This window comes from Maylandia zebra, linkage group LG7 (genome assembly GCF_041146795.1).
Source record: "Maylandia zebra isolate NMK-2024a linkage group LG7, Mzebra_GT3a, whole genome shotgun sequence".
Classification (NCBI taxonomy): Eukaryota; Metazoa; Chordata; class Actinopteri; order Cichliformes; family Cichlidae; genus Maylandia; species Maylandia zebra.
In genome coordinates, this window is record NC_135173.1 from 54,510,347 (window position 1) to 54,524,999 (window position 14,653).

The window sequence follows — 14,653 nt, forward strand, 5'->3', positions numbered from 1 at the left end:
AAGACATACGTTTCTTTCTTATTCTCATTTAAAATGTCTAGCTTTTAATAAATAATTATCTGAATCTTACACCCAAAGTTTTAATCTGATGTAAAATGTATAGAAGTCCATTACTGTACAGGGAGTGCAGAATTATTAGGCAAGTTGTATTTTTGAGGAATAATTTTATTATTGAACAACAACCATGTTCTCAATGAACCCAAAAAACTCATTAATATCAAAGCTGAATGTTTTTGGAAGTAGTTTTTAGTTTGTTTTTAGTTTTAGCTATTTTAGGGGGATATCTGTGTGTGCAGCTGACTATTACTGTGCATAATTATTAGGCAACTTAACAAAAAACAAATATATACCCATTTCAATTATTTATTTTTACCAGTGAAACCAATATAACATCTCCACTTTCACAAATATACATTTCTGACATTCAAAAACAAAACAAAAACAAATCAGCGACCAATATAGCCACCTTTCTTTGCAAGGACACTCAAAAGCCTGCCATCCATGGATTCTGTCAGTGTTTTGATCTGTTCACCATCAACATTGCGTGCAGCAGCAACCACAGCCTCCCAGACACTGTTCAGAGAGGTGTACTGTTTTCCCTCCTTGTAAATCTCACATTTGATGATGGACCACAGGTTCTCAATGGGGTTCAGATCAGGTGAACAAGGTGGCCATGTCATTAGTTTTTCTTCTTTTATACCCTTTCTTGCCAGCCACGCTGTGGAGTACTTGGACGCGTGTGATGGAGCATTGTCCTGCATGAAAATCATGTTTTTCTTGAAGGATGCAGACTTCTTCCTGTACCACTGCTTGAAGAAGGTGTCTTCCAGAAACTGGCAGTAGGACTGGGAGTTGAGCTTGACTCCATCCTCAACCCGAAAAGGCCCCACAAGCTCATCTTTGATGATACCAGCCCAAACCAGTACTCCACCTCCACCTTGCTGGCGTCTGAGTCGGACTGGAGCTCTCTGCCCTTTACCAATCCAGCCACGGGCCCATCCATCTGGCCCATCAAGACTCACTCTCATTTCATCAGTCCATAAAACCTTAGAAAAATCTGTCTTGAGATATTTCTTGGCCCAGTCTTGACATTTCAGCTTGTGTGTCTTGTTCAGTGGTGGTCGTCTTTCAGCCTTTCTTACCTTGGCCATGTCTCTGAGTATTGCACACCTTGTGCTTTTGGGCACTCCAGTGATGTTGCAGCTCTGAAATATGGCCAAACTGGTGGCAAGTGGCATCTTGGCAGCTGCACGCTTGACTTTCCTCAGTTCATGGGCAGTTATTTGGCGCCTTGGTTTTTCCACACGCTTCTTGCGACCCTGTTGACTATTTTGAATAAAACGCTTGATTGTTCGATGATCACGCTTCAGAAGCTTTGCAATTTTGAGACTGCTGCATCCCTCTGCAAGATATCTCACTATTTTTGACTTTTCTGAGCCTGTCAAGTCCTTCTTTTGACCCATTTTGCCAAAGGAAAGGACGTTGCCTAATAATTATGCACACCTGATATAGGGTGTTGATGTCATTAGACCACACCCCTTCTCATTACAGAGATGCACATCACCTAATATGCTTAATTGGTAGTAGGCTTTCGAGCCTATACAGCTTGGAGTAAGACAACATGCATGAAGAGGATGATGTGGACAAAATACTCATTTGCCTAATAATTCTGCACTCCCTGTATATAGTAACTATTAAGTCTAATATACCCTAGTAAGCTATACTACTTTTTCCTTTGGGAAGGTACCATCTGTGCAGTCTGCAATTCTGTTGAAGAAAGATGTTGAATCTATTTAATTATTCTTGAAAAATAATTTATTTCTGTGCATTTTTTTTCACACTGCATCAAATTAAAGTTGATTATGTCGATTAAGCATCACGAGGTGGAGGGTGGGTGGTTCCCTATTTTTTATTTTTATTTATTTTTTTGCTGGGAGTTTTAGAACCCTGTTGGTTAGGTTGCTTACTCTTTAAAATACCAGAATAGGGAGGATGGAGTAGGTTTAAGTTTATTAGATTGATCAGTGTTGCTGAACTATGAAATATTTTGGGTGCAGTGTATTTTTTGCATACAGGTATAACAGAATAGCTTTAGTGTTTGTTGTTGTTTGTTTTTTTAACTTGAGTATGAACTTATACAAAAAGCAGCAAGATATTTAAAAAAAAACAGTTTTATTGATTAAAAAACACACTATATCGGATTCATTTCGGTATCGGCAGATATCCAGATTTATGATATCGGTATCGGACATAAAAAAGTGGTATGTGCCATCTCTAGTACTAACCCAAGCTGAGAAAAGTTGCCAGCTGACTTGGCAAGTTTGGTCATTGACCTGGCATAGGCCTCCTCAATAGTACTCCTAGAAGAGAGCAAGAACAAGAAATTAAACACAACACCACAATATATAAGCATGACTTTAAATAAACTGTTCAAATAACCATGAGTTTATACTGTTATGTCAACAATGTCAAAATAACAATTATTCTTCTCAAAACTAGAGGATAGTGTTGTAGAGTATGATAAAGTTTTTCCAATTCACTTGCAACTAGGCTGCAGCTCAAACGGGACACGTCGCTAAGAATCTGCACATCCAGGCCAGAAACACCCACTTAGAACTCGCAGCATAAATGTTTGACCACATGCACCGTGTGTGGGCAAATAAATGTGGTTTGGCCTGGGATTTGGTCATAAACCTCATGCGGAAGATGACAGAGTATGAAAGCTAGTGTTTGAACTGCATGCTTCTCTCAATTTCCCTTTTTATTCCTGTATTCTGTAACAAAGTGACAGTAGTGGGGAGAAAAAACTGCAGCGGTGTTGTAGTGAAAGCGTGAATTTTGCATTTGTGTCTCCCGAACGAGGTCAGCCAGGGGGAAGCAGGTCAAATGTGCACATAGGCAAATGCACACACCCAGCCTAGGCACACGCGCACACACATAATCACGCACAGGATATTGTGACACTGTCTGCAGCACGGTGGAGATGCCTGCACTTCTTCTTCTGCATCTTTCGATAGCCTGGGTTGGGAATTCGTTTTTTAAACTTTATCATGTCATAAATGCTCCCAAGCATAACTACAGCCCTTACATTAACCCTAAGGAAGTTCGTGTTGTACTTCTGAATATTTAAATTCTGTGCTTACACATTGTGGACGCATACAAGTTTGACAACCATTACTATTACTGGACAGCTCCTCCACCACATTAGACCTCAGAATACCTTTTAACTTCTTATTCAACGACATACAACGTCAACGTCAATGGATTTTTAAAAGTGACTGTTGGTTGCTTTTAAGTCCTTCAAATGAAACTGTAGAGCATAAATTGTTAAAACAATGTGTCATACATTTGTGAATAAGTCTACAGTGTTTGACGCTTATTGTGTGACACACATGACAGGGAAGTGAATTTAAATTTAAAGACACTTTCTTTTCCATATTTGATATCCATTCTCTCATGGTGAATAACTATAAGCTTAATAATTGATCATTTTTACGTTAACAAGGGTGCTTTTTGTTTCTCGCTTTACTTCCTCTTCTGCTGAAAATGAGAAACGGACTCCACGCCGCCTCTTTCTCCTTTCCCTCGTTCAGTTTTTTAAGCTCAAACAAACGTGAAAATAGGCACCATATTCAAGCACTGGGACCTAACAGCTGCTAGTAATGGACTGGTAGTATTTTTGAAAGCCAAAGTGTGGCTCACTCTCATTACTCCACGTGAAGTTTAATTAGCAGACACTGTTGTGTGTGTGTGGTGTGTGTGTGTCCCTTTAAGATTTCATTAACTGACAGACACACAGTGCACATAGCTGCTTTCCCCAGCAGAGGAAGCCATAGTGCAGATTTTGAAACACTCTGTGAAATGTAAAAGACCAAGCTGACTATGAAGCTGGCACAAAGCAGCATAACCACACAGTAAGTAAAACACTAACTGACCTTCTGTCTCCTCCATGAATAATGCATTGATTAATTTTAGTGTACTAAAGAATAGCACAGCTGCAGAGTAGGAGGAGTGTTAATATTTAAGCAAAGTCAAAAATCTGAAAGATTATTTATTATGTTTATTACAGGTCTTTGTTGTAAATGAGACATTGAGTCTCAATGGGACTAGCTGTATAAATAAAGGTTAAATAAATAAAAACATCAAAGTGTGACTGGATGCTTTAAAAAGTGCAGGTGAGCGTCACAATTGTTGGAACAGCTTGTGGCAAGAAATATGAAGGTGGTGGTTTTCCTATCAGTAAACCTGCCACCAAAGAAATAAGAATAATAAAAAGATGTGGAATTATTGGAAAAATAAACATGTTAAATGACTGGGCTAAGTGAATAATTACTTAATTGTTGTTGAATATGACTGGTAGCATGATTGTTTTAGAGATATTTGGAAATGTTTCTACTGTGAAACTTTTTGATTAAAATAATCATGAAGTGGGAATCTGACCACGACGGCGCAAATTCTATTTTTATCCTTCAATAAAGTAATCTGATCAACTCAAAGCGAGTTGAGTGCATTCCTCAACAACAGGAGGAGCAGACAGTGGAATCCACAGCTGAATTCCAGAGCCAGCTCATCCGTCATGTGGCAGGTTACAGACTCACACCTCTTCCCACAAAGAACTGAGTCATCGTGGAGGTGGTAAAGGATGTGTAAGTTTACAGCAATATGGGCAAATGAAACAGTTGGCAAGAATTAAATCATTTTCAAATGATAGTCATATAGATGGCTTTTTGTGAGGTTTCACCTTCACTGGTTTATTTTTCTTATTTGCTTTCGCCAACCAAAAAACTCACTGAACTTAATCACTCAATCGATTATGACATATGAAGACCTAATAGATATTTCTGTATGATTAGTCGAAGCCCTTTAACACCCCAGTGTGGTTCAAGGTTACAGTGTGTAAAAAACTTGCAAATTCAACGTGGATATTCATGGAAGTGTCAGCAAAGAATCTGGGTGTTATTATACGCACAGTATGAGGAACTGGACGTGCAGGTTATAGCCTTAGAAAGACTTTTAAATACCAAAAAACCACATGGACAGGAAAGACATGTATTGAAGAGCTAGACAGAGTGCAACCAGTTAATTAGTAATGTGTTCAATGTGTTAGATTAACCATATTGTGCCCTTGATGCGTACCAGAACACTGTGTCTTACCTTTCTCTGATGAAGTCTGTCAGCTCCTTAGTGGAAATTTGGCCATGCTTCATGTTATGGTAGAGCACATCAAAGCCATTATTTTTTTCCCCCTGTTTGGCAGACAGAAACAAAAAAAAAACGTGGAAGTTGATGCTCAGTCACTGCAAAAACCATTAAGTGTAGCAACACAAAGTCTGCTATTGATTACACATTACCGTTAAGGCTTTTTCTAGCAGCAGCGTTCTCATTTTTTGCATAGCTTCTATCTGCATCTGCAGTAAACTCTGGTCGACCATATTCATCTTGGCCATGTTTAAGAGAAACAACACTTAGAAATTAGCAAATCAACAGAAGACTGGTCGAAGGCTAAAACCTACAATGAAAGACACACCTGAACAGCTTTCTGCGCTGCTGTAACCATGCCACTGGGCAACAGTGTCCAGTTGCACTTTAAAAATGCAAAGACATTCTAAATAATTCATCTAGATGAAAAACAGCAGTTTTGTTTTAACCAGAATTATTGTCTTCTAGGGGTAGCGGAACAATCGATAACCCATAACGTTGTGATATTTTGTATCAATACAGGAACACACCAAATATCTACATTTTACTGAATAAAATTAAATCTTATGAACAAGAGGGCCCCTCTCATACAACACCATCCTGAGACAACATTAGTCAGCAAACTTACATTAAATTAGCTCAAACGAAGAACCGTCCAACACTGGACACACTTAGCTTGACAAAGCTACCTCATAACTGGCTCAGTTACACGAGTAAGAATAGAATGGTTGTCCAAAACTTGAGGGTGTTGCACACTCATTACCACTTCTGATTGCTAAATGATTGCAAAGGTTGCTTAATAAGAGGCAACCTTTCGCAGTCTGACTTAGACTGGATGCAATCACTCTCAAAGAGATTGCCAAATGTCTGCAAATAATTGTTATCTACTTTATAAATGTAGTCAAGATTGCCAACATGTTGCCATTGGTCTGAATAAGTCTTTGTCAATGAGCACAACTTGACTCAAGTGGCTGCCAGCTGGTTGTATTCTGGTTACATTCCTACAGAACAGGAAGGTTGCTGAGTGCAACCTTAATAGTAGATTTTCTGTCTATGCAGACAGCAACAAATATCTTTTTTTAACTATTTATCACAGCTAAATGCTGTATTATCAAAAACCAATTGCATTTAATTACCAAATTGACTCATTTAATTGACATTGAAATGATATAAGACTTCATCAGGGTTCATCTAATGCCAACAGGAGGTTTTATTGACAATCTCATTTTGCAACAAAAAAATAACTAAAGTGAGATAACTTTAACTTATTGTATAAAACAGATACTGACAGAGTTTAACTTTGAAGACATAACACACATCACAACACATCTTGAATAATTTGCAGTTGAGGAAAAATCACAACATATGTTCACAATATTGGATCGCCAGGTGTCTGTTTATTCCTACCTCTATTTTCTGTATAATTCCTAAACCACTGAAATTACAGATAACAACTGTCAACACACATCACACCGCATGTGTACGGGCGGTTATACTTATAGAACATTTTGCAGGAATAGAAAAGTTCAGTCTTTGATCAAATGTAAACTATGTTCGCATTGCCACTTCTATTGCAGACTTATGGAATTAAAATATGCCCGGAAAAAAGGTTCTGTAAAACATTAGGATGTCACAGAGAAGATGAACCTAACTTACTGTGTCTAATTCTCCCAAAAGCATAAAAAGTAAACAAATAAATAAGAATTCACGACATAAAAATGTTTAGTGAGGTCACACTACAATTCTTTATCTTCATGAGTCTTAAGTTTTTGTTGTCTGAAATAACTCGTCTAAAAGGGCATCCACACAGGAAGTGATGCGCTCATTGCATATTATTTTGCGGCTCATGGCTGGTCACTAGCTGACCTTCCAGGCTCCGACTGTCTGGACAACCTCCACCCTATCAAATGTCAATTGTCTGGGACTTGCGTCAATTGCTCACACTAAAGTTGAATAAAGTTTAAACATGGGACTTGTCCTAGTTATTAATTTCACTAACTTTTGGTCACACCTTCAGTGTCTCTGAAATTACTGTTTGTACTGTTTCCACTTTAGTGTACAAATACAAATGCCTTCTGAAATAGGATCAGGAAAACATGCATTAAAATACCACCTTATACAGTGTGAAGCACATGAGAAAGCTGCATTTTGTAGCTTACTGGCTGCAAATCTTACATGGATTTGTTCACGCAGCTGCTAGAGGATATTTTAAAAATGGGGCCTGGGACAAGCTAGACTCTATAGCTGAACTTGATCTTTGACCAACAAAGTCGAGCCAGTTCATCCCTGAGTTAAAATGAATGATTGTGGCACATGAGGCCCCTCCAGGTGATGCTGAGATATTACATTCATGAGAATAGGATGAACAACCTGGAAACATAATGCCTTTGGCCAGAGCAGCTGTGAGTGACTGGGGTAAAATAAAAAGATTGAACTTGTACTATAATGGCTGTAGTGCATGTATGTCTGTTTCCTATCCCCTCCAAGACACGTTAATCAATCTGGATAAAAACTGATATATCAACTACCCAGGTAGCAGTATTATCAACATATATATATCTTTTGGTAATTATTTTTATAACCCTAAAATCCTTACAAATTACATATATTATGTGCAGTAGCTGATCTCAAAACAAACAACGACATTAAATGTACACTACATGTACAGTGTTGTCGACAATACTTGTACATTTCTGTTTGTAAATATAGTTTGCTAAATTTTAGTGCAGTGGCACTTTAGGGTAACTGGAATGTGTGAAATTTACGAGCAACTGGGACAGTTAGAGGTTAACACCAGATCAGCCAAGGCTTGTTACACATTACAAAACCATTTGAAACACAACACTGACTACAAAACCTAGCTTTGATTGTACAAGAAAATGTGTGGCTCTTTGAAGCTAATACAATTAGCCAACGACTAAAGAGGGGGAGATTGAAGTGAATTGGACAGCCTGAGAGCGATTCCAGTAGAGAGCATTACAACCTTACAACCCTTTGTGGCAACAGGGACAAAGAGGACTGAACTGAGCTACTGCACACAGTTCATATAGCTCATGATATCTGCATTAGGAGTGTAGATTTTATATGTTTATAAAACTGCTGTTGTCTGACATGACTTATTTCACATTGGCTTGTGTTAACTAGTTTATAGGAAACGACAATGACGTGTTTTTGCAGCTTCACAGCAAAAGAAAGCTGCACGGGACAGCCATGGCCAATGTCTTACATATGCTTGAGCAAACCGAGAAATGAAATATTAAACACTAGAACTGATAGAAAAGTTGGCTTGTTTAGACCACTGCAAAGGGAGCATAATCAATCAATCAATAATCCATCTGATGCCATCAGATGTGGCGGAATAAAACCGATTATGATGGGTTTGTGTTTGCATGACTGGTCTTTGGAAAATAGATCTGGTCCCGATTTCTAACCCTGTGCAGGGGTTGCAAATCTATGGCTACAGATGCATAAACAAGAATATGATATGAAAATAAACTATTTCTAGCATTTTAATTTGTTTTGGTTGTTGTTATTGTGGTTTGCAGGTCTGAGTACTTACTGCTATATGCAGCTAAAGAAAAAAAATGAAGACCTGCTCCTACTGACTTGGACTTCAATCAAAATGAAATTCAAACTAGCCAATGTCTTTATTTCTTTTATCTTTCCCAATTTAAAAGCTATTAGGCCGCTTTTATTTATTATCAAATGAGTCTACTTTTTATTTGATTAAAACATGCGGAGGACAGATTTTTCCTCGACTTCACATTTGGTCCACGTGCCAAAAGATTTTAGTTTTTCACTCCTATTAGCAATGTTGCCATGCTAATTTATACTTAATAGGACATGTCATTCTGTATGATGCTTAAATTTGTTTTAGGGTGTCACAAGCAGTTCTTTGGTCAAAAATTTCTATTAAAAGTGAGTCTTTTGACCCCTACTCTAAAGCAATAGCTGTCCAACACTGGTAATAACCTTCTTTAACATATTTAAGCTAAACAAATGTGAAAACAGCGTAAAGATAGATCTTTAAATGGTAAATGGCCAGCATTTGTATAGCGCTTTTCTAGTCCCTAAGGACCCCAAAGCGCTTCACACTACATTCAGTCATTCACCCATTCACACACACATTCACACACTTTAGGACGAAGTTGAATAATTTCACCCCCCCCCCCTAGCCACATAGACAAAGAAGATAAAGATCCAGACTAGAGAATGTCATCAAATTTATTTTCGATTTAAAAATATCCTCTTTTTCCAGCTTTACTTCCTCATTGGCCTTCTTGATTGCTTCAGCTCAGGAGGACACATGCCTTACTAGAAGCCTCAAAAGATGTCAAAGGAAAATCAATAACGGTAACATGACTAAGAACACTTTATTAGCACATTTGTTGTGATATTTTGGGAAATGAAATGTAAAAGCGATAAATGCTGATAAACCCGCAGTTGGTGATGAAACTGCTGTCTGATGTCACATACAAATAAGAAAAGTTTAACTAAAATGCATGTCACAATATGGGAAGACTCCAGTTCACCAGAGTTCACCATCAGTCTTGTATTAATCTGCAGTCCAGCTTAGTTTCCCCTCGAGCCGAGGCCATCGCAGATATTTCCTAGTTCCTGAAGCAATCCACTGTCAGCAGTTTAGCCTAAAGGCTAAAGCATTAACTAATGGCTTTAGTTTTCTTTTTCCACATATTTTCAGGAAGTTTATGTCAAGAAGCTCCAAAAATAACTATTTACAAATAAAATACACACTAAAAGGAAAGCGTTGTTCTCCAGGTCACGGCTCACTGGCCAACATTTACCCCAGTGAGCAGACCACTGAAGTGTGCTTCCTACTGTAACAAGAAAACAGCTTAAAAAAAAAGTTTAGCTGTTACCCCACTTAACAGCAATCATGACATGCAAACTACTGCATGCATTAGATGTCAAAGCTATAAGAAGCACAGTTTATGAGACCACATGTTACGCAACACTTTAAAACACAAACTAAGTGAGAGATTTAACAACTGGCCAATCGTACTACAAAACAGGGAAGTGACGAAAGTAAGTGAAAACAGAGCAGAAAGGCAACAGGAAGAGAGCCCATTCTGTTCAGCTCCTGTGTTCGACTGGTACCTGATATCAATGAATACAAAAGAAAAAGAAACACGGGAAACAGCTAAGGGCGTTTTTTTTTCCTCACAATTGCTAAGGCTGGAATCAATTTCTAAAGCAGTAGAGAGAAATGTAAAAATACATATAGATATATAAATAATATGTACATTTTAGATAAATATATAATATAAGTGATACCAGAGTGACGCAGTTTTTTTTTTTACACTCATGTCTGTGATGTAATCAATGAAAACACTGTTTGTTTAATATTCCAACCACACATTAAATGTGCCCACCCCAACTGGACGATAACCTACTGAGAATTTAGCATACGTCAACTGTGGTGTGTTTGACAAACAGTACAGACGAGCTGAGACAGCTTCCTATGAACTGACCAAATTCATTAAAAAAGGGAAGAGAACAAGCTGTGTCAGCTGGTTGTACCATAATTACAGAAACAGGTGCTAGAATGAGAAAATTGTGATACACTACACTGCACAGACTAGGGGGAACTAAAGAAAAAGTTGTATGCTTTAGGCCAAAAAAAATAGGTAATACTAGTTTCACCCATGAGGGGAAAGAAAAGAGAACTATTAAAGCTGGAATTAAATCTAAAGTCAGTGGAAATGAGCCAGATGGCTGATGGAACAACTGCCCAAGGAGAGAATAATTATACAAACATTGGTGACTAATGGTTCTGTGACACCTTTCCTGCACAACATTTTAAGCTTTTATTTTGAAACACCAGTTTATCTTTATTTGGGGTTACTGTCTGTGAAATCATATAAAATTTTATCTCACTCAGAAGTGGGCTGCTAATTCCCAAAGAGGCTTTAGCTAAGAACAGCAGAAGAAGTGGCAGGCAGATGAACAATATGTCAAAGTCCTGTTCTTAAGAGTTTGTCCAGTTTTCCCAGTGTCCCAGTGTTGGAGTGGTATTGTGAATACAGAAAAGCACCATCAGCTTTTGTCCCACCAAGCAATACTACCTGGAAAGTGTCTGATTGGCGACAGCTTCATTTTTCAACATGGGAATGATCCCAAACACAATATCAATGGAGTAAAAGTATACCTGGATAGAAAAATACACAATGGAACACAATCAGTCATGGACTGGCCTCCCCAAAGCCCGGACCATAACATTGTTGAAGCAGTGTAGGATCTTAACAGAGAACAAAATAAAAAGCACCCAACATTCAAAGAAGAGCTTCAAGAAGTCCAGAAAACAATTCCTGAAGATCACTTAAAGAAAGTACCAGAAAGCATGAGTGCACACTGTGTTTAAAAATAAAGGTGTTCATACCAAATATTGTCTTAGAACTGCACAAACTATTTATTTTTTTTGCTTTATAAACTATAATCGCATTTATGTTTGCAGATATTTCAAAAAAATCACTGCACATATTTCCACCGTTCTAGCAAAATATAAAGAAATAAGAGGTGGCACAAGACTTTTGCAATTTAAAGTGATGTAAATTATGAAAGTAAAGACGAATGGTCAATAAAGAAAAAAAAACTGTCATTACATAGAGTGAAAGAAACTCTTTGCATATTATAACAGTTTATGTACTAGACAGAGTACATGGCTTTCTCACCAGAAAAACAATCTATTTGTTAAGTCAGTAAGAACATATCTTTGAAAACCATGCTTTATATTTACAGCAATTCAATACTGAGCACTGAACACAAAAAGAAACTGACATCTTTAATCTTAACTACCACCTTAAAAAGGAAAGATAAACCAAACCGCAGTGCTATGGTTTATCATGCAACATCTGCTGCACAGAGATGGACAGGAATTCATTCTCCTGCAGTCAGACTACAATGCAAGGTTCAATATCGTTTATGTAGGGAATCAAGTGGTTGTTGCCTATTGTTGTTTATCATGCTGCATATTGTTATACTATACCTTCCAAACTGCAAAAGAACGCTAAAAAAAACTAAGCCTGGGAGCAAATGAATGCTTACATTATTTCAGACTATTTTTATTTGTAAGTTTGTCTGCCTCAGTAAACACTGATGTTTGTGTGCAATGCTTTTTCAGTTAAACAACATATATGTAGGACATATAATAAATGTGCTTGAGTAAAAAATTACAATTTAAAAATTTCTAATGTGCTGAATGTGTGAAAATGGGAGTATGGGCAAAAGAATTATAGCACATAGGTGCCAAGTGTGTAAATCTATGGTATGCAAGCAGGAAAGTGGTACAGTGTAGCAGTTTACCTAAGCTCTAGGGGAAACCTATGAAAAAACTTCATAGGTTTCCCATGCTTGTTATTACAGCACTGATGTTGTGCTTTAGGAAGGGGGAAACAATACACAGGATTAGAAGTGTCTCAGCTGACATGACTTCTTCTCCTGTTCCGGTGTGTGCTCAGGTGAGAGCAGTGGAAAGAATTGCACGCTGTCCCTGAGGAATTTAGACAGAGCCAAACAACACAGTGTCTCTCCAACGCAGACTGTAAACGGTGGCCCGGTACAGCCTATAGAGCACACAGCCATGAGCTGCGCAGACGGCGCCTTGACATCAGAGTGTCTGGCCTCAGTCATGTGACCAGAGAGGTCTGGGAGCGGTGCACTGAGCTATCACAGCTCATCACAGACAACACACACAGCTTTAGTATGCGGTATGCACACAGAGGCTGGGCTTTGTTTGTGGTAGATACAAACGAAAACTTGACCATTACTTAACTTGTTAGGGATGATAACGCCAAAACGGGTTGGTCTAATGCAACTAAAACCGACTCGTTTAAATATAAAGGGAAGAATGAACAACAAACAGCAAGAGGCAGGATGTTTGTTTCACAAAAAAACCATAATTAGTGTAATGTTTTCACTCTCTGGTAATCTTAGAAAATTGCTACTGATTCTCAAGGCTGTTGGGTTGAACCACCTTTCAATCCAGTTACAAAACCTCAACAAGCCCTTCCTCTGAAGGCAGAGCCATGCTGGTTTGATTTCAGAGACAGCTGAAGAAAATTAGGTAGCCAAAAGGATGTGTGCCACTCCTGTCCACCTCTTTAATAGCGTCACTCTTTGCCGTGTCAGTGGGACACTGCGTGTGAAGTGTGGGACAATATATAAGACAACATATTAGCTGTCTCTATACTGCCTAGTCAGTGCTAGTGCTCTGTTGAGACTCCATGTTAAACATAAGGTCATCATAGTTTTGCTACAACAATCCAATGACTCAGGCATTTCAGCACATAGGCCACATCTTGCACTTTTGCGCCAGAACTTCCATCGAGAAACCAAACTCTTGCTTAGATTTCGTACAGAGAGAGAAAAAGGAAATGAAACAAAGCCTGCAAATAAATCCAAGGAGTAGAAATGTTACAGCTGGTGACCAGTCCAGTGCTGCAACTATGACAGATAAACAGCACTGCCTGAATTCCTAAAGAACTTGTATATTCAGCTGAGGAGATCCATTTTGTATAGATGACAAAAAAGGGAGAAAAAAAAACCCCCAATGAAAACATCGAAAAAAAGTGAAAGAGCATGGGATGTGAATGGGGAAAGCCTCTCTGCTTAGCAATATAACAAACAAACTGAAAAACTCAATACGTCTGATAAAGATGATGATGATTTGTAGTCAAGTCAAAAGGGAAATGGATGCATCTCCTCCCAGTGCCAAGTATGTGCGCTCATGTGTGTCCTGCATGTTAAACACACAGCTGATCGCGACCATCACTGGATTCTCTTGTGGCTCACAGCAGGGCACAAAGGGCAGATTGAAGAGTCAGGAGTGTCTCTGATTGCTCCTCTTTTTGCCTTTTAGATATTGATGAACTCTCATTTAGGAACAAAAAAGGCGTTAGTGGGTAACAGCAGTGTTATTGGTAATTACTTCAAGCACTTAGCTTAATGTAGTTTTCCACAAATATTCATTACAGCCCCTTTATAAGCCCTGGATCACCTCCAGAGTTCAACTAAGGCTAAAACTTAAGGATGTGTTTGTCCACCTTAAAGAAGACAAGAACAGATTCTGATTGGTTGTTTCAAGCTGAGAGTCCTGTTGTATTATATATAAATGAGTAACAGATTTTTTTTTTTTTAAAGAACAGAAAAAGAAAGGGGGAAGTTACAACAGTTAGGTACAAATTTACCCATGGGTTTTATTCAAAACTATGTCGCTGTAAGAATTTGTAACATTTTAGCTATGACGCATAACCAATACTTGCCGTAGTGTTATAGTGCAATACATACACCGTCTTGACATGGAGGAGTAGCCCTAATAAGGCCAATACTGTTCGAGTTTCACTTCTAATGGCACTATCTTTGTGACTTCAGTGTAGTGCAACAAGTAGTAACGGTAGACTTCTACTTTCCCACCTGCTTTGACACAGCCACGTCA

The 14,653-nt window shown here is 38.3% G+C and overlaps 1 protein-coding gene across 9 annotated transcripts in view; it reads right to left on the minus strand.

Annotated features, from left to right (window-relative positions):
• Nucleotides 1-14,653, minus strand: part of fcho2 (FCH and mu domain containing endocytic adaptor 2) — a 50,007-nt gene that overhangs the window by 34,587 nt on the left and 767 nt on the right. For all 9 annotated transcript variants that reach the window (XM_076886697.1, XM_076886699.1, XM_076886700.1 and 6 more), the window contains exons 2-3: nt 5,155-5,246; nt 2,286-2,360 (exon numbers count right to left, since the gene is read on the minus strand). In XM_076886697.1, the coding sequence (XP_076742812.1) occupies nt 2,286-2,360; nt 5,155-5,246 (167 nt within the window). The remainder of the gene's footprint in view (nt 1-2,285; nt 2,361-5,154; nt 5,247-14,653) is intronic.